At 36.6% G+C, this 21452-nt stretch overlaps 1 protein-coding gene across 14 annotated transcripts in view; it reads left to right on the forward strand.

Moving 5' to 3' along the window:
- Positions 1 to 21452, forward strand: part of ANKS1B (ankyrin repeat and sterile alpha motif domain containing 1B) — a 1348113-nt gene that overhangs the window by 1227568 nt on the left and 99093 nt on the right. For 12 of the 14 annotated variants that reach the window (XM_031941007.1, XM_031941002.1, XM_031941004.1 and 9 more), the window contains 2 exons: positions 4306 to 4413; positions 7520 to 7699. In XM_031941007.1, the coding sequence (XP_031796867.1) occupies positions 4306 to 4413; positions 7520 to 7699 (288 nt within the window). The remainder of the gene's footprint in view (positions 1 to 4305; positions 4414 to 7519; positions 7700 to 21452) is intronic. The other 2 variants (XM_031941012.1, XM_031941013.1) reach the window with 1 other exon arrangement.

Below are 21452 nucleotides of genomic sequence, written 5' to 3' on the forward strand. Positions count from 1 at the left end.
GCTGTGTGACCATAGCCAAATTTTATAATCTCTCTGAGCCTCAGGCAAATCCTTAAGAGTTTAATTTATAATCTTTAAGATGATAGGTTGTTTACACACCAACAGAATCATAGGAACTTTATAGATTCTCAAAACTTAGCAAATAATGAAATTTTAAGGGGAGGGAAAGAGAGGGGAGATTGTGCTTGATGAGAACTATTATTATAACCCTCTTTGAGAACAAAGGACAAACAACCTGTGAGTAGGACAAGTTGCCCTCCTGGAGACCCAACTGGCAACTTCCACTTGGGCAACATACCTCCTTCTTTCTCCTAACTCCTTATCCCTTGCCTTTCCCCTCCTTTCTTCTTCCCTTCCCTTCCCTTTTCTACCTGCTGATGCTCTACCCAAAGGAACATAAATTTTGATCACTGAAATCTTGCAAGATATCTAGAGGTCAACAAGATTTCTTTCTTAAGCACGATGTCTTAAACCCAAATCACTCTGGCTGTCATTGATTGGCCAAAAATATTTCTCAACCCAAGCCCTATCTGGTCATTGTTTGGGCCCTGATGGATCAAAACATTAAAACAATATTAGATAGATAGACAGACAGACAGAAGCTCTAAAGTAATTTTTAAATTACAAATAACAGAATTATTACTGTCTCTTTGGGCAAGGTTGTTCATTATGATCTGAATCTAATATATAAATGAATATATATTTAATACGTTTAGTATATAAATGAATATAAATAGCAATGATTTCTGGTTTTGGCCAGAAACCCAGTAGGTCTTACCCTCCCAGACTGAATTTTTTTAAGAAAAAGAGACCATCCTTTGCCTCATTTTTTTACCTCGCCTTAATCACTTAATGAGGACTGACATTTGGCTGAATAGCTAAAAAAAAAAAAAAAAAAGCAGTTAGATGGCCCAGTGATTAGAGAATATTAGGCCTGGAGTCACGAAAACTTGAGTTCAAATAGAGCCTCAGACCCTAGGTTGTTTGCCTTATTTCATCAAAAAAGGAAATGGCAAAACACTACAGCATCTTTGCCAAGAAAATCCCGTGGATAGTATTGTCATAGTCTAATCCTCAGGGTCACAAAAACCCTGATACAACTGAATGACTGAACAACAAATTTTCCTGAACAACCTAAGACCAAAAAGAGAGTACAACAAAAAGAGAGTTTTGAGAAGGATCTTGTCCTTTCATGGCATTCTGCTAGCCTCAAGGAACTTTGTTGTTTCTTTTTTGCTGCCTCCAAAGCCGATGTAGTTAGACCAAGTTCTTTTCATTCTGACAGATTTGCTGGGATTACCCACAGTGCCTTTATTCATAGTTTGGGTTTTAGCTACATGAGTGACAAGTGGGTGAATTCTGGAACAGCAGCAGGATCTTCTGTGAAGTGGGGTTATTTATAGCAAATAGGGACATTTTATCCAGTGTTACTAACCCATCTTTTTCAGCACCGATTCTAAAATCATGACTACAGAGGTGAACTTGTCTGCCCATGAGCTTAAGATATGAAAAGGTCTCTCCATTCACTACCTGTTCTCTGAGAAGGGTTATAACTACCACTGGTGGGGTCTCATTGGTGTGAGTTGATGAATAGCACATAATCCTTTAAATAAATAGTAGGATTAAAATAACAAATCTCAGGAGGAAAGGATAGACCTAATTTCGATTATAAAATATCTTAGTTGTTACTTCTAGGACAGAGAAATTTCTCAAGGTTAACCAGATTTGTTTCTTCCAAAGCTTTCCAGTTTGTTGTTTTCATTCTGGTTAAACTAGACATCTTTGGGGAAGCAGGCCAGGTTCCTTGGGCCTTCTGTGTCTCTGATGGCACCTACTTGAGACTAAAAACTAGCTTCCACCTGCTCTTCTTTTCCAAAAGTGGATTCACTCGCAAAACAATTTAATAAAAATGTATTCCTTCTCTTGTTGTTGTTGTTTTAATAAGCAGATTTGTTCCAATTTATATGGCCAGATTCTCATATCAGCATGTCTTGAAAGGTTTGGGTTGGGGTGGAGATTGATACCTCAATGTAGTCACTTAGTCCAAATGTGTGCCCAAATGAAAATCAGTGCATTAACAAGTACTTTTTATGTGCACCTATGTACCAGGTGCTGGGGATGCAAAGGCAAAAATGACAGAGTCCTTCTCCTAAAGGAGCTTATATTTGATCTCAAGAGATAACATTGGATGATTGATTAATAGATAGATAGATAAAAGCTCTTTGCAAGCTCTAAAGTAATTTTTAAATTATAAATAAACAAGAGGATTATTAATGTCTCTTTGGGCAAGGTCGCTCATTATGATCTGAATCTATTTAACTATATTTTGGTCCAGTCTGTCTCTCCTTCCCACAATAATAATGTGAAAGAGACTTTGTTCTGACCAAATTTAATTAAATTTACTCCTACAGCATTCCCTTGATGTACCATTGTTGTTAAGTCATTTCAGTCATGTATGACTCTTTGTGACCCCATTTGAGGTTTTCTTGGCAGAGATTCTGGAGTGATTTGTCAGTTCTTTCTCATTTTAAAAATTAGAAAATGAGTTAAACAGAATTAAGTGAATTACCCAGCTACTGTCTGAAGTGGGATTTGAACTCAAGAAGATGAGTCTGCCTTCCAAGCCCAATGGTCTCTCCACTGTACCAGCCAGCTGCCCATTACCAGTCTAATAACCCTATCTAAAAAGATAAATTACATTAGTCTGGCATGATGAGTTTTTGATAAAACTGTGCTAGTTGTTTGTGATCACCTATTTCTAAATGTTCACTAACCAACCCTTTAATAGCATGTATTTTAGAGTTTTGCTAGAAGTAGAAGATCAAGTTCACTGGCCCATAGTTTGCATTCTCTATTCTCTTCCTTTGAGAAAAATCAGGACATTTGCTTTCCTCCAACACCTCTCCCATTCTCTCTAGACCTTTCAAAGATCACTGATGGTGGCTCCTAATCACATTTACCAATTCTACCAATACCTTGAGCATAATAAAAAGGAAAGAGAAGGGAACAAGCATTTATTAGGTGACTTCTTTGTGCCAGGTACTGTGCTAAGCAATTCACAGTAGGTAGTGTGAACTGATTCCTTTGACCTCATCAAGGGCTTCTGGTTCTTCTATTTCTAGCTATACTTATCTAAGATTTCAAGTCTTTATTAGACATTTTTGCTATGTTGTTTTTAGTTAAAAGTCTTATCTTTTATGAAGATAAACCAGAAATGGGATGGATTGGGGAAAGTATATCTCTAAGCTTTAAGGCTAATATCTAAAATTATAACCATACCATTCCATAATCCATCCCTTAGTTGTACTGCCCAAAACAGAACAGAAGATGGGATGAAAACAATCATACCAAGTTCAGTTCATTCTCAAGGTCATTGAACCTAGATCTGGAGTTAGGAGGGACTTTAGAAACCAATCATTTAACCCCTTCATTTTCCAGAGAGGTAAAGTGAATTGTCACACCTGCATCAGGTGTGACATGTATGGATATATCAGACTGGTACATCAAGGGAATGCTGTAGGATTAAATTTAATTAGATTTGGTCAGAACAAAGTCTCTTTCACATTATTATTGTGATAAGGAGAGACAGACTGGACCAAAGTATAGTTAAATAGATTCAGAACATGATGAACGACCTTGCCCAAAAAGACATTAATAATTCTGTTGTTTATTTATAATTTTAAAATTACTTTTGAGCTTGTAAAGAGCTTTGATCTATTTATCTATTTTATCCAGGCAGAGCCAAGATTCAAATTCAGATTCTTGTTTCCAAGTCTAACATCCTTTCCATTATAATATGCTGTCCCCCAAGCTTTTGTAACACCCATGTATTTTTTAATTTTTTTTCCTTTATCTTCAGGAATGCGTTCTCTCTCTCTTATATTTTACCAAATCCACATCTATTTGTTTTTGGTCCTTCTTTTGTTTGACCTAGATTTCTTTCATGCTTTCTGAAACTTCTCTAATCTGGACCTTTCTGGCCAGCCTCACAGTTCAGCTTTCCAGTGTTTTCTCCTTGCCAGATCTTAACCATCATATTCCTACTCTCCTGTAGTTTCATTCTTCTCTTCTCCATCTTCTCCTTTCTTTTCTCTCTCCTCGTTATCATTCTCTCTTCTCATTTTCTATCCTTCCATCCCCTCTTCTTCCTTCCTTTTCTCACCTCTCCTTTTCTCTCAATTTTTATTGGTAATTAGCTGCACATTAATTCTTGGGTCTGTTTTGAGGGAAAGGAAAAAGAGATTTTCCCTTAATACTTTCATTTGCTGAGATAAAATCTTTTGACCTAAATATATATTGTTTCAGGTTTTAAAAATCAATTTGATTGGCCACAGAAAACGTATTTTGGCATCCCTGGGAGACAGGCTCCACGAGGATCCTCCACAGAAACCCCCTCGCTCCATCACCCTCAGGGTAAGTGGCCTGGATGTAGCTTTCTTTCTCACAATTAAGCTTAACAAATATAGGGGCTACCTAATGTCTGAAGCTGCAGGTTAGGAAGCATGGACTATTTCTTAGCCGTGTAACTTACATCCTCTGCATTTCAGGTTGGGGGAAAGGGGAAATCTACTCTATTTATCTTTATAATTTTATGTTGTTGTTTTTAATGCATTTGCTGTGGCCAAAGCAGCATATGAATATTTTATGTCCAGATGTGTAATTCAGTGGAATTTGTTCCAACAAACCACTGCTTTTACAGCTCCCTCTGACACCATCTTTACCAGCGGATGGAAATTCATTTTCTTTTTTTAATCGAAAACCTCTGGTCCACAAGAAAAACAAATTAATCAAGGGCCACAGCAAAGTAAAAAGTATCTTACAATAACTTTAGGCCCTTGATTCTTACTTTAGAAAAGAACAACAAACCTTCTACTTGCCTGCTTTTAAAATGAAAACAGAAATGACTTTTAAAGGAATGAAAATGATGCTCAGTTTTTCATATTATAACAGGGAAAGGGAAGAAGGGGGAGGGAGAAAAGAGGGGAAGGAGAGGAGAGAGGAGAAGAAAGGAGAGGGGGGAAGAGCAAGGAGAGAGAAGAAAGAGATGAAAGACTAAAAGGGATGATCAAGTACATTAGGAAGTTGGATAGAAAATATAAATTACAGAAAAGGAAGAAAGCTATGAAGGAACTAGAGAGAAAATAGACAAAAGTAGAGAGAAAAACCCAAGTCTCCTGCCTACCCAAATTTTATTTGCTGTAGTTGCCATTCCCAACACTTCTAAGATATCTCAAAGGGCCAACCACCCTTCCACACCACCACCTATCACAAGGTCTTCTCCTTCTAGTAGATTGAGAGTCTTTCTATGTTGACTAAGCTCCTGGTCTACTGCAATCCCAGAGCAAGCATAGGACCCTTCTCATAATCATCAATTCAGATAACATACCATTCTAACAGCAGAACAATTCATTTCTCCATCTTAAAGTACTGACTTGGAGTGGATTCACCACTTCAAATCAAAAACACCAAATTGGTGCTGGACTTTAAATTCTGACTTTTCTACTTAACCACATACATTACCTTAGACAAGTCTTTTCACTGTCTTATTTTCTCCATCTGTAAAAGAAGGGAATTGGACTAGAAGGCTTTTCAGCTCTCTTTTAGTTCAGTATCCTACTCTCACTGAGGTTTGCACAATACGGTTTTGTTCAATAGCAACTGGATGATTTCTTAACTGGCCCAGAGACACTTCCCGTCATCAATCCAGATTTAAGTTTTCAAAAATTCATCCAAAAACTGGAGATTTAGATGACAAATTACCCTGGCCCTATGTCCTCTCCTTCATTCATTACTCAGTTTCCCCTGCACAAATTTGTCTATATGGCATCTGAATCAGCAGCATCATTAAATGGCAAAAGGCAAAATAAATTTTGCAGAATTCTGGACCATCTGCAGGATGAAAATGGCATCATCTCACAAATAAATTTTATAATATGATGTGATTAGCTCAAGGATATTTCATAGAGGAAGTTGGGGATTAAGATCTAGTGGAAGAAGAAAGAGAAGATACAGCTAAAGAGAAGGGAAAGGAATTAGACTGTGACAGGTATAAACAGATTAAAGGATGACAGAAAAAGGAACAAGGCTCCTTTGGGAATGTGGAAAAAGACTTTGGAGATGTTTGTAGTGTGATGGAAACTTGGAGAACCATTTTCCTCCTTCAAAAGTGTCCCCCAAAATAAATCCAGGTAAACTCTGCAGATGGAAAGCTTCCTCCTTTTGTTTTAAGTAAAGGAAAGTATGTGGAAGAGGAAAAAGAAGTTAGCAGCTATAACAGAGAGACCAGGAAGACAGGATTCACTGAAGCTTAGTGAAAAAGCATTGATTCCTGCCTCTGACATTTCTTGGGTGACTTTGAGCAAGTCACTGAATTTTCTCTACCTCAGTTTCCTTAAATGTAAAATACATTGTTTGGACTAGACGGTCTCTGAGATTCATTTTAGATTGAAAATCCTAAAATCTCTTATGAGGTAGGGTAGTCATTTTGTCCTGCTAACTCCTTTTTCTTCCTTTTCCAAGTCTTCCCCTTCTAACCATTCCCTTTCCCTTTCTCCTTCCAAACAGTGAATAGAAATAGATTTTTTTTTAAATAACAATAATTGCTAAAATGTGTGCAATGGTTTAACCTCCTCAAAGTCATCTTGGTCCATTTGGGAACATCTGTTGAGAAAAGGAAATGGAGAGGCAAAGGAACAAGGGAAGAGCCCAAGTTTCCTCCTCTCTGTGAATTTAAGATCCCAGTTCTAAGATGTGGTATAGTGGACAAAAGTTGGCCTTTAAGGCTCATCTCTACCACACACTCAAGCTGTGTCATCCTAGGTGAATAGCTTTAATACTCAGTGCTTTAGACAATTCTCTAAAGACTCTAAATTGTAGAGAAGGTGGTGGCCTGCATTGGTACAGGGAGTTCCCTCAAACAAAGAAATTATGGGTCTAGTCCCTCACCATATCCTTACCTCACTTTGGACCAATTTCCATCAGATTCAAGTTCATTTTCCACTCTGGAAGGGAAAAAACTCAAATCCCCCATTTGTCCCTTCGTTCACCGTTTCATGGTTGTTGTAATACTGTTCACACTGTGTGCCGTGCTGTTCCATGTCACTAACCCACTCTCCGAAGGTAGATCACCATCCATTGTGCTCCACTTGACAGTGTCATCACCCCATATTCATGTGCACCTCCCAGTTTGTGACACAGATTCCTCATTTTTCCACCAAAATGATTGACTCAAGGAAATAGTGCTTCGGGGACCTACCCATGGCTGAGCACATGGGTAGTTCCGCTATCACAAACTGGATGCCCAATTTTGTACCCTTGAATAACTTGGTTAAAATACTCAGAAGGAAAAAAAAGCACTGAATATATCATACCATTCATTAATGGAATGGGAGAATGCCATCCAACTCCTTGGACCCCCAAGCATCCCTAATGCTTTCTGTGTTGTCAGTCATTCAAAGTTTTGAAACCAACGGATACCCGTTAGAATATGGTATTTATTTCATGATGTATTTCCATTCAGGAACCCAGTGGTAATCACAGCCCTCCTCAGTTGTCTCCATCACTTAGCCAAAGTACTTACACCACTGGGGGCTCCCTAGACGTTCCACACATTATCATGCAGGGTGATGCAAGGAGAAGAAGAAATGAAAACTACTTTGATGATATTCCCCGATCGAAACTGGAGAGACAGATGGCCCAGGTAAGGTGGAAAAAAGCATATCTTTTAGCTTTTGTGCCTATCATCAGAATCAACTAATGCCTTCACTGTATCTCATGCCTTTGGGGGTCTTCCCTTGGGCTCTCCTTATTCACTACATACCCCATTTCCAGCCTCCTCCATCCAGAACAGAGTCCAGCTGCTGGAACTCTCCTTATCAAATATGTATCTTTGCTCTCTCCTCTTAATGAAGAAACTAAATTTAAATTTTAACAAATATTTTCCTACCAAAGGAAGTAATTTGCTGAACAAACCAAAGGGTAATGAATGTAGATGATTAAAACTAAGATTGGATGTTGTGAAGTGGTTCAAGAACTAAAATTTAAAAGCTTAGAATAAAAGAGGGGATTGTGTCTCAAGGGGAATGGCGCTGATTCCCATCCAAGTGTATGTAATTTTCTAGATTTAGTATATAGTAAAAAAACAATATTATTGTTCAATTTTATGACAGTGTATTTAATTATGCCACAGGATATATAATGATAACTAGATTATGTGGAAAGAGGCAAGACAATAGAAGAGAGGTGACCTCAGGGGGTTTAACATGCAGCCTCTGTTGCATACTGCCATACAACCAATCTTTCAGTGATTTTAGAAAACTCTCTTTACTACGTGTTACACAGAAACTAATGTTGATCTATGTTGGTAGATCTATGATCTATCTAGGAAGGAAATCCTAGGAGTTCTCTATATGGGCTCAGCCCCCACCCCCTCAAAAGAAAAAAAAATTATATATGTGTGTGTGTATATACATACATATACACATATCTATATGTATATGTATGTATGTATATATATATATATATATATGGGGAAAGATACTTGATGAGGGGACAGGATAGGATAGGCAGTTCCTCCTTGCAGTATTCTCCCCATCATAAAGGTCTCAGGAAGAAAACAATAAACTATTGTATATTCAAAATGTCTGGCAAAATCTTAATTCAAAAGATATTAAAGCTTAAAACTATACCCAAATATTTGGGATAGCTTGTATGATTAATACAACATAATATTTAATATTTTATGGTACATAATTTGCACAATGTATGTAATTAGACTATAGCATATATAATATCTAAATTAAGCCTCATAAATATTTTCTTACTGAAAGAATTGTTGCTATAAGCAAATCAATGGGTAATAGATTTGAAAAAAATAAACTATGATTGAATGGTTTAATATTATAAAATCATAATCTAGAGGCAGTGTTGTATAGTGGACAGAGGGCCAGCCTAGAATTGGGAAAGCCTGGGTTCAAGTTCTGCCTAAGACATAAACTAGCTATGAGATCATGGATGAGTCTCTTAACTTCTCAGTGCCCCCAGCCAACTGCATAAGAGTATAAATTAAATCCAATCAAAGAAGCACTTAAATGACTACTGTGTGTCAGCACTAGAGACTTGTTCTTCCTCTTCATAACTCCATTTGGGGTTTTCATGGCAAAGACACTAGAGTGGAGAGAAAGAAAGGGAGATAGAGGGAGAGAGGGGAAGAAAGGAAAAGAAAGGAGGAGGAAGAAAGGAGGGAGAGGGAAAGGAAGTGCAAAGGAGGGAGGGAAGGAGAGAAAGAAAGGAGAAAGGGAGAGAGAGAAAAAGAGAGGGGAAGAGGGAGAGAGGGAAGAATGGAGGGAGGGAGGGAAAGTGTGTATGTATGACTGAGTTACATTTGAAAAGAATAGCACTGCTAGAAATGGTGTCATTGAGTGGCTGCCATGACAGATCTCCACAATCTCCAATCCTTTCTGTGTTTCAGGTTTGGTTGGAGAGATCTTTACAGATTTGTTGTTTGTAGAATCTGTTGTCATTATTCAGCATAGCTAGTTAGTTAGTGACAGAGTGATTAGTAATTAAGTGCTCCCTAAAGCTCCTCAGATGGATGATAAGAGAAGCCTTCAGAGACATGAAGAAAAATGAATTTGTTGAAAGCTTCCCCAGTGGAGAGAGAGACCTTTTTTGTCCTTGTCCTGGGTTCAGATTGATGAACCTAAAGGCTGTCTTTTTCCTGCAAGCCTCACCTGAGTTGAGAAAGATCAGGTAGAAATTTACCCATAAAGAGATTTTGTTTCAACCTTTAAAAAACGAGAGAAAGAGCTTCTTAACTATTCAGTTATTATCTTTTTAAAAACCTTCCATAAATATGTCATGTTTTATCTCAAAACTGTAAGGTAGGAAGGTATGGTGCTGGGCACACTGCAGGAAATGGTACAAGCACAATGCTTTCTGGACATGAAAACCCTGCAGGGAGAAGGATTGGGTGACCTTGTCTCTGTTTAGCAATTTTCAGCCATGAATTGTTCTCTGTTCTTTACCAGGGGCAAGGTCAAATATTGCATTGTTGTCTTCCTTGCTTTTGTTTTTAAATGAATGTAGATAGGAGATGAAGTTGAGTTGAAACTTTTTTTTTTTTTTTTTTGCTTTTCTTGAATCATAATTTAATTCGTACTGTAACTGTTTACATTGAAATTGCTCAAAGATATTTTCAGAGCTGGGACTAGGGATAGACAAGGGTGGTAACTGCCTAGGGCGCAATTCAGTTGTATGGGGCAAAACAAAGAATAATTTTAAATATTGTTGTTGTCTTTTAAAATAGACAAATTTTAAGGCCAAAAAATTCTGATTATCCTTGGATTTGTGATAAAATTTCATGAGTTAAAACTGAGGCTCAAAGCCTTCTGGGAGTGACAGCCGAAAAGGGGTGGCAGGAAGGGTATCTAATTTTCAAATCTTGCCTGGGGCACTCAAACGCTGTGTCCCAGATCTGAGTGCACTGACTTGTACTTTATTCAGGCAGGCATTTATCATATGTTTTCCTCTTTTAGCATTTGTGGATGACATCTCTGTTTGAATTTCCCTAAGAAGAGCACTTTTCTCCCAGAATCGATTCTAGTATAAAAATTTCCTACAAGAATGGGATCCATAGAAATAAATTCAAACTGGGTCTTCTAGGACCCTCTTCCTCTTCATGTTTGCTTATCTGGTTAGGACATTAGTGGAATAGTGATTCAGCATCCAAAATTATAGCTACCAATTGTCATATATGGCTACTTCATTTTTAGAATGTAATTATGTCCTCCAGACAATGCAGTTTATATAGGAAAAAAACACTATCTCTCTGTCCAACTATTTGCTTGACATAATTTAACATTCCTTAAAATCTCACAGGTGACCAATCTAGAAAGGCTTCTGATTATTCTTCACCTTTACAACAAACATAGCTAAGTTTCTGGTCTCCAATGGTACTTAAAAAAAATCTTGTTGGGTTAAGTTTAGAGTCAGAAGTTCATTCTGTATTTTTTCCCAATTTCTTTGATATTTATTGAATACCTACATGTGCCTATTTTTTAGTCACCACCATCAAATACAGAATACTGTCTTACTAATAAAAAGGTGAGGCAGTTTGAGGTATGATAAGAGAAGTAGATTGTGAGTCAAGAAGATCTTTATTTAAATCTCAGTTCTACCACTCATCCCCTGTGTGCCTCCTGCCTGTCACTTACTCTCTCTTAACCTCAACTTTCTCATCTGTAAAATAGGTATAATTAACATCCACTTCACTGGGATGTTCTGAGGATCAAATGAGTAATGTGTTTTGCAAATCGTAAAGCTTTATATAAATACTGGTTGTTATTTATTAGGTAAAAAGGGAAGGGAATAAGCAACTGTTCTAACTGCTTTACAAGTATTATTTCATTTGCTCTTTATTAATCAATCAACAAACACCTGTGTGCTAGATACTGGATTATAAATACAATAAATGGAACAATACCTAGTTGAAAGGAACTTGTGCTCCCTCGGCCTCAGTTTCCATATCGGAAAAAATGAGAGTGGAATTAGATAATCTCCAGTTCTTATAGAATATTCTGAGCCTCAGTAGCTCTGTCTGAAGTAAAGTAAAGGACTGAATGACATGATTTCTAAGGATTCTTTCCACACTATATCTATAATCATCATGAATAAAGGAATTAGAAGATAGACGCCTTTCTTTGTTTTAGAAGGAGATTTCGTTGTTCTTTTTGACTTTTAAAGAAATGAATACCTCCCTTTCTCCTTCCCCCATAAAACCCTGTCCAAAGCCTATTATCTTTCCTGAGCCGAGCATCAATTTGAATGGCTATTTTGTAGCTCAGGAAGCTTGTCTGTCAGAAAATGAAATTATTTGCAGCTGCATCATCAGATTTTTGTGTTTAACATTTTGTCACTCGATTCACACCTTTTCCCATTTCTCTTTTTTTTAGAGTCTTAATATAATAATAATTTTAAAAATCCATTTTCTATTTTAACACCCTGTCTTCCCTGGCTCCAGACTGTATTCCTCCCTGGAGATGGGTTTGCTGTGCTCAGCAAAGAGATAGGTCCACACAGTTCTTCATAAAAACTTACATTAGCAATTAAAATTCCACTAAGTAATGAGTCATGCTGATCCTCCCTACCTCTCCAGAGAAAATTTGAAGCCCACTCATTTTGTGCCTAATGGAGCTTTTTAAAAAGTCTTCTTGTTTCCCTGAAGGGACTTAGACCTCAATTTTTGTGAGCTTAGTCTCTTCTCGTTCTTATCTTCCAGAAAACTTATCAATCCACACCTTGGGCTTCTCCTAATCCACAAAAAGAAAAAAATATATAGTTAGGAGAAAACCATCATTGGAGGAGTTGTCCTAAAAGCATCTTGTTTAATTCTTAGTCTTCTCATGAGCCACAGCTGGAGTGGATTTTTGAATTCCAGCCATGGACTGGGTCCTTGAGTTCTGAGGGGTAAAGATGCTGCAACGGAAGCTTTGAAATTCTAGAAAAGATCTGAACTTGGGGCTTCTTCATACAAAACCAGCTCTCTTTCAACTGCCCTGTGCTTACATCCTGGATAAAAGAAGGAAACAAGAGGCAGCTAGATAGTGCAGTGGATAGAGTGCTGACCCTGAAGTCAGGAGGAAATGGGTTCAAATCCAGCCTCTGACACTTAATACTTCTAGCTGGGTGATCTTGGGCAAGTCACTTAACTACAACTGCCTCAGCAAAAAAAAAAAAAAAAAGAAAGGAAAGGAGCATTTATTAAGTATCTATTGTGGATAAAATAATTTCTGTGCTAAGCACTTTATAAAAATTATTTCATCAAATCCTCACAGTGGGGGTAGATGCTGTTAGTATTCCCAATTTTGTTGTTCATCTTAATAAGAAGAATAAATGTTCTTTCAAAAATCACTGAATGTGATGTGATATGAAATGTGAAAATATCTTGAGTAAACTCCAATGCCACAATGAAAACATATCTGACCTATAATTTCAATTTTGATTCATTAGACCTAGTTTGTTTGTTTGGGGGGTTTTTTAGATTTTTTTATTTAATAATATTTTATTTTTCCAAATACACGTAAAGATAATTTTTCAATCTTCATTTTTCTAAAGCTTTGAGTTCCAGTTTTTTTCTCCCTCCTTCCTTTCTCTTCCTCTTCCCCACGGCAACAAGCAATCTGTTATAAATTATACATGTACGATCATTTTAAACATATTTCCATATTAATCATGTTGTGAAAGAAAAATTAGAACAAAAGGGAAAATCACAAGAAAGAAAAAAACAAACAAGGTGAAAATATATGCTTCAATCTGTATTCAGTCTCCATAGTTCTCTCTCTGGAAGCAGATGGCGTTTTCCATCCCAAAGCTATTAGAATTTATACCTATTTTTTAGAAACTCTCTCTCTCTAATCTCACCTTTCATGCGAAAAACTGAACATTTTACTCCTGCTTAAAACAGCATCACGATTATAATACTGTATTAATGTTTACCACTTTCAAAAAAAACTTTCATATCTCTTATCTTAGCCTAAATTGAGACTAATACCCATAAGTATTGGATATTCATGGGGTACTTCAAAGCCAAAACTGTGGAAGTTAATATTCTTTGTGGTTGAATTGGTGACATGTACCACCAGTAACTTTTCTAGACATGTGTCATTTTAGCACCAAACAAGATAGTTTTTAAATCACATTAAATTGTAGATACTGTTCTCCCAAAATGAATTATAAAACAATAATATTGTTTTATATATCTATACATACAATTTTTCATATATATACATATATATTGTTTTATATATATATATATATGTACAATTGTATGTATGTGTGTATATATATATACATATATATATATAATAGAATGCTATAAATTTGGAGAAAAAAAGTTAAGGAAGGCTTGGAATCAGGAAGATTTGAACCTCAATTCTGTCCCCAGACATATTTTTGTCTGTGTGACTGTGGATATAGGTCCCTTTAATCCCTAAGCAATTCTTTAAAATTTTAAATTAGAGGCAAGTTGATGATCCATACAATTAAAAGGAATTTTCATGCTGGGAACTCCATACCACCATGGTCATCCCCAGCAGCTGGATCCTTGCTATTACTTAGTAATAGTAATCAATATTGTGATCCTCTTGCTTGGACTCAGAAAAGGAGAATTAAATAGACAACTTTTTCTTTTCGTGGCCCCTTTGCCAATGTGGTGAAATACAGGAACTCTTTTTCAGAATCATGTTTTTAAATAATTGAAGGAAATACTAAATAGAGATTAATAAAAAGAAATATTTCACATTTTTCTGTTTGACTTCATAGATTCCCTGTAATCCTATGATTAAGAACACCTGATCTGGCTAGTGTTTTCATAAAATCAAAGTAGTCTCCTTAAACTTAAGGAGAGATAACAACTGTAATGTTTGTGCCTCTGGTTCAAGGAAACGAGTGGTGTACTGTATTGTTTATGATTATGATGATGATTGTATTTTATAAAACTAAAGGAGCACAGATACTGGAGGAAGTCTTGAAGATCATTTTTTTCCAATCCACTCTTTTTCAGATGGGGAAACTGAGGCCTAGAGATGGGCAGTGCCTTGTCCAAGGTCCCAAAAGTAACAAGGATTCAAACCCAGTCTGAATGGTTTTGGCTGAAAATAAGAATTAATAGGATCAGTTGCCTGAATGGTCTCTCAGTTTAGATAAGATTTTAAAATAGTAGAGCGACAAATGATATTTGTTAAAGTTTGCAAAGCTTCTCATATGCATCATCCCTTTAGAACCATTGAGGTAGATACTAGAAACAAGATTTATATGTTCTCACTTTGCAGAAAAAGGAAACTGAGTCTCTAAGATCTTTGGTGATTTGTCGGCGATTATACAATTATTAAGTCTCAGAGACGGGATTTAGAATTCACCATAATGAATAGAGTGCCAGGTCTGGAGTCAGGACTGTTCATCTTCCTGGGTTCAAATCTGGCCTAACATAACCCTGAACAAATCACTTAATCCCGTTTGCCTCAGTTTCCTCATCTGTAAAGAGAGCTCAAGAAGTAAATGGCAAATAGCTCCAGGATCTTTGCCAAGAAAACCCCAGAAGAGGTCACAAAGAATCAAACACTACTGACATAACTCAGCAACAAATCTGCTATCTCCAGGCCTAGTAATCTACCTGCAGACTCCTTGATAGTAGGGTTTATTACATTCATTGTATTTATAAACCCAGTTCCTGGCTCATAATCGGTGCTTAATAAATGCTTATTGGTTGATTGACTGATGACTGGATGCTATGCTGTTTCTTACACCATTTGCCAATCTAATTTTTCGATCCCACTGGATCATATTTGTTAAAATTCTACTGAGCTTGATAAACATCCCCTTTCATAATTAGTAACTGTTTTTGTAAGTTATTTGAAACTAAGGGTTATTTCACTCATTACCTAGCCTAGAAGGGGATGCTTAATAAATGCTTGTTGACAGACTGGTTATATTCAAATAAATTTCCCAACTTTTCTATTTATTTTAGTTTCCACTATACAGACATATGGCTCAAATACTATAAAAGTATAAAAGGCATTATAAAAGAGCTTTCATTTCCTGACAACTAACTGAATTGATTATTATGTATCACCAAGACTCATCATTTACTGTCTATATGGCCTTGAATAAGTCACTTCCCTGATATTATTTCCTTATTTGTAAAAGCCAAAAAGAGACTAGATAATCTCTGAGTTCTAAGGCTCTCTGATTCTTTGACTATTTCCAGATCAAAACGAGTTACCATGGATGTCATTTAATGGCACCTTTGTGACTTTTATGTATATTCCCATTATCAGAGGATCAGAGATTAAGCCAAATGGGCTTATCCAATCTTTCCCCTGATTCTTGCTTTCCTGTTCTGTTTTGAGCTTTATACATGAAAATTATAAAGTACTGAAGGTCCCTGCTTTGCCTATGGTGACATCTTTCAAGCAGGGTACAGTTTCTAATTCGAGGATCTTTCTAAAGGACCAAGGGATCCAAGGTCTGGGGCTGGAGAGAATATCAAAGGTCATCTAGTCCAGCTGCTTCATTTTATAGAAAGGGAAATTGAGACCAAAGAAAGTAAAGTGATTTCCCAAGATTTGTAAATATCAGACATGGGATTTGTAAATATCAGATTTGGGACTTGAATGCAGTACACAGTGCACAGGGCTTGGTATCAGGAAGAATTATCTATCAAAGTTCACTAGACACTTAACCCTATTTGCCTCAGTTTCCTCATCTGTAAAATGAGCTGGAGAAGGAAATTGTGACTCTAGTATCTTTATCAAAAAAACCCCAAATGGGGTCACAGAGAATTAGAAATGATTGAAAAAATAACTAAACAAGAAAAATTCTAAATCCAAAACCAGTGTTCTTTCTACTGTCCTAAGGAGTTGTGCCTTTTTTCCCATCATTCAAGTCTGTGGGTCAGTAAGAACCCTGGTTCTGTAGATAATGTAAAAAATATCATTTTCTATTTGTATTTTTTTTGGCATTTTTGTCCCTGAAAAAAGCAATTCTAAGGAAAAAGCCATTTATGTGATCACTAATATTTCTCAAGTTTGAAAATTTCCAAAATACTTGCAATATGGTGGCAGATACAAGCAGCTAGTATAGCCAGAACAAGATTAAAATGTAGTTATAAAATATTTAACAAAATAAATAAAAATGCAGTAGAACAGAAGTAAGTTAACAAATGGTTTTCTCAATTATTATGCCGATAACAGGGATCTAAGCTGATTTATATGGGTTAGCAAACCCTATTTCTATTTGAAGTAGATCGTGGCACTTGACCCATATCTTGAAGGAAAAGAGGGACTCCATGAAGAGGAGGTGAAGAAGGCATTCCAGACAATGGACACAAAGATGGGATATGGAATGGCTTGTTTGAAAAAGACAGAGCAAGACAGTTGGGTTTAATGGACAGAGTTCGGCAAGGGGAGTAATTTATAAGACTAAATGTTATATTCAGACCACTGGCGAAAAGCTAAACAGAGGAATTCATATTTGATTTAGAAATGATATGGAGCCACTGGCATTTATTGAGTAAGGAAGTGATGTAGTCAGATCTGCACGTAAGGTAATAAGTATAAGAGGCAAGATTTACACTTAGATTCCTTGTCTCCAAAACCAGTGTCCTTCCACTGCCTCCCACTTTGCCCAAAACAGTCCCTATGATATTAACAGTAGAAAAATTCACTGCTGTCATTACACAAAGAGTAATAAGAATCTTTTTTCATTATCATCTCAGTTGAACCAATATAAATTAAGTCACCATTTTGTATTTTTCATTGTTTCAGCAGCTGTCACTTATAAAAGTCTATCTACTCTGTGGGTATCCACGTAAAATCTAGAGGACATGAACAAGGCCCCTGAATATGATCAGAGGACTCCCTATGGCAAAATTATGGAAGGACTTATATGAGAGTCTCACGGGAGGAGTAGGCAGGGAGATAAATTGGAGGGAATGCCCACATTGATGAGATACTAATTTCCTGGAATAATGGAATATATCAAGGAATTAATGCTATGAAGGAGGCCTTGGGAAAAGACCATCAAAGATGGAGAGAGAATAGATTCAAGCTTAGGATTCTCAAAATAGATTCTAATGGATGTCCAAAATTATGGTGGTTTGGGGGAAGAAAAAAAAAAGATGTTGCCAAAGTGATTTTGCAGTTTTGGTCAACTTTTTAAAGTGCCAAAAAGAAGAGATCATTAGTTTAGAAGGCTTTTTATGTTTTTTTGGACTAGGACCCTAAATTGCTAGGTGCTAGAAATATAGTTAGTCTTTTCCAACAGATGCCCACAATGCTGTGGGGAGTAATTTGTCACTTTGTTTTTCTTCTGAGTGAGTCTCCCTCACTTCAGAAAATGTTGTCTACTTCCCAGGCACCACGGGTGTTTTCAAAGATAACATATTAAATAATGGGAAAACATTTATAATAATAAAAATAATAATAGAGAGTTCTGAGATTTGCTAAATTCTTTATATGTGTTATCCATTTGATTTTTATAAATGCCCTGGGAGCTGGGTACTATTATTATCCCCATTTTCCACATGAGGAAACTGAGGCAGACATAGGTTAAGAGATTTATCCAGGGCACATAGCTACATATGAGGCAAATGATTTGACTTCAGGTTTTTCTGACTCCAAATCCAACACACTAACCATTAGGCCACCTAACTGCTCCTTATTAAGAATATATATTATGCCAGATACTATATTAAGTGATGGCAATACAAATAGAAAAGCAAAATGGCTCCAGCTCTCAAGGACTCACATTGTAATTGGGGCAGATAATTTATAGAAAAAAGTTCACTTGCAGTAATATTTTCTGAACGCTTCATCACCTCAATTTTTTTAAGCCCCTGGGATTTTCCATTTAGAATTCCATCATATAAGTGTTACTTAAAAAGGCTCAATTTAACCATTGACCTCAAAATCCTGGCTTGTATAGCTCCAAAGATGAAACCCCTGATGCTTTTGCAAACCCTAATAACATATAACAAAACAGAAAGTTTGGAATAAGCTAACTCAGCAAACTCTCCCATCACCAGCCTCGGACTTGACAGCCCATCAGAGACCATAAGCTGATGAGTTCTAACAGAGGGTAGCGCCCTGATTCTATCTCTGGACTATGGCAATACAAGCAAAGAGCTTGGAGACCAAGTTTGTTAAACTAAAATGTAGTCATATGTATATATGTATAAATGTACTATATATACTTATTGTCTTATATATAAATATACATATATATGTGTATGCACATAGATTTACATATAGATAGCACTTTTATATTTCAAAACCTTTTATTTTTTTAGCTTAAATATGTTAGAGATGCAGAGATATATATGTTAGATATGCAGAGGCAATGGGTGCAAAGGAAAGAGTGTTAGATTTGGAGGCAAAAGTCCTAGGTTCAAATTCAATATTTGCCACTGATATAACTCACATGCACACCCACATGATTGAAATCACAGTCAAGATCAAAAATAGTTTCTCTGAATCTGCTCAATGACTCTGTCATTTGGGGTTTTTTTGAGAAAGTCTCCAGGGTATACTTTCATGCTCTCTGGTCCCAAACAAAAATGAACATATAAAATGAAAAGATTATATGTCTCCTAGTTCTCTGTTCAGTGGCTCAGAAATTGAGCTCTTGTGAACCTGTTAATTGCGAGTCACAAGAATTTTCCCTTTTCCTTCTCCCTTCTTCTATGTCTTCCCTTATTCCCAATAGTCGCAGTGAAGGTTGGGTTTTGAATGAATCTTAGAGTTGAAAAGAGCCTCAGAAATCATTGGAGGCAGAGGAAATTAAGTATATAGCAACTGATGGTTAGAGTGCTGAATTTGGAATCAGGAAGAGCTGAGTTCTAATCTTACTTCAGACATTTAACTAGAAGTATATGTTTCTGGAGGAGAACATATAATCTCTTAGCCTCAGTTTCCTTATCTGTAAAATGGAGGTAATAATAATTCCTACATCACAAAGCTTTGGGAAGGCTCAAATGAGATAATGTGTGGAAAACTCTTTGTAAGCATGAAAAATAGTCTCAAGATGGTAAGAAGCTGGGAAAGATAAACGAAACCTTTGCTGTCAGGGAAAATTATTCACTGACTTTACTGCTGATAATCAGCATTATTCTATCTTATTCTAAATTCTTAGCAACAACTAGGAAACCCGACAATCTTAACCAGAATGGGGTTATTCATAAAGAGCTTTTGTATTAACTGTTCTATTTTTCCCCACAAAGAAATCCCCTGTGTAGTTCTGGGCCTGCCCTTTGGCTCCAGTCAGACAGTGAATGATACATGCAGAGTCTGTCCATGATCTTTGCAAATGAAGGGGAGTTAGCCTCCAAGACTGTGGTGTCTTCTGTGGACTAGAGACAATGTATTTGGTCCAGGGCTTATCCATGCCAGAGTAATAGAATCTCATATTTAAAAAAAAAAAAAAAAAAAACCTGTATCAGGTGACAATCCAAAGGACTTAGTTCAAGAGGCATAAACTAATTAAGGGTCTGGAGTTCTTCATTCTAGGAAAAACAATGAGAGACAGACAGACCGACAGACAGAGACAGAAAAAAGAAAGACAGAGAAAGAGAGACAGAGAAAGAGAAACACAGACAGAAAGACAGAGAAATAGAGACAGAGACAGGAAGAGACAGAAACAGAAAGAGACAGACAGACAGACATTCTCCATGTTTCCATTGCTATCAGTGAGATTTTAAGAGGACAAAAGGAAGATCTCCACTATGGTGGGTTGACTACCATGGTGACACATCGTGTCAAGAGTCAGACAAAATAGGCAGATACCCAATGCATTGTGATTTCCCCCTTTGCAGAAAAGGTGGATGGGAATACCATAGAGATAGCATGCTATAGTGAAAAGAGTACTAGATTTGGGATTCAGAGGACATGGATTCGAATCCCAGCTCTGTCTCCTTGTAACCTGTCTGATCTTGGGTAAATCACTTGCCTTCTCTTTGTCTCAGACTCCTCCTCTGTAAAATAAATAGGCTGCACTAATGGCCTCTGAATTCTCTTCCAGCTCTCAGTCCACATTTCTCTAATCACACATCAATAAGATCACAGGTCTAATTGAGCTTGCTTTGATGATTGCTGATACCAAGATACCATCATAGCATCTCTAAATTGGAAGGGATCTTGGTAGCCATTTAAACTAATTGGAACAAGTAAGAGATGGAGCCAAGATAGTGAAGTGAAGGCAGGAATACCCCCAAATTGCTTCAAATTCCTTTAAATAATGACTCTAAACAAATCTGGAAGCATCAGGACACCCAAGGAGATGGAGTAGAACATTTAAAGTGATTGGAACCCAAACAAAAATTCCCTCTACAACAGTTTCCTTCTTTAGAAAATGAGGGAGCTAGACTAGAGCAGGGTTTCTTAAATTTTTTCCACTCGTGAGAAATTTTTACATGACCCTGAGTATATAGATATATATCAAATCAAACATATACTCACAACAAATAATAATTTTGTGACCTCCACATTCAATTATAAGACCCCATATATGGGGTCTTAATTTATTATCATGAATCATAATTTAAAAGCTGAAGTATAGCCAATAAATATTGTAAATGTTCAGAGGAGCAAAAGATGAAGAATTGAAGAAAACAATATCCAAAGATTCTTTTACCAGGGCTGTACCTAACTTGCATGACTGCTAAAGTTGTGCTTCTTTAATAGAGCCATACATTGGGAAGAGCACTGACTGCAGAGCCAGAAGAAGTGAGTTCAAATCCCATCTCTAATGCTGTAACTCTTGGCAAGTCACTTAATGTATCTGTGCCTCAGTTTCTTCAAATGTAAAATTATCAAATTGGACAGGATGGCCTCTAAGACCTGCTCTGGAACTGTGATTTTATTTTTATAATATATTTTTGTATATGTGTGTATATATTTATA

This window comes from Sarcophilus harrisii, chromosome 5 (genome assembly GCF_902635505.1).
Source record: "Sarcophilus harrisii chromosome 5, mSarHar1.11, whole genome shotgun sequence".
NCBI classification, from domain to species: Eukaryota; Metazoa; Chordata; class Mammalia; order Dasyuromorphia; family Dasyuridae; genus Sarcophilus; species Sarcophilus harrisii.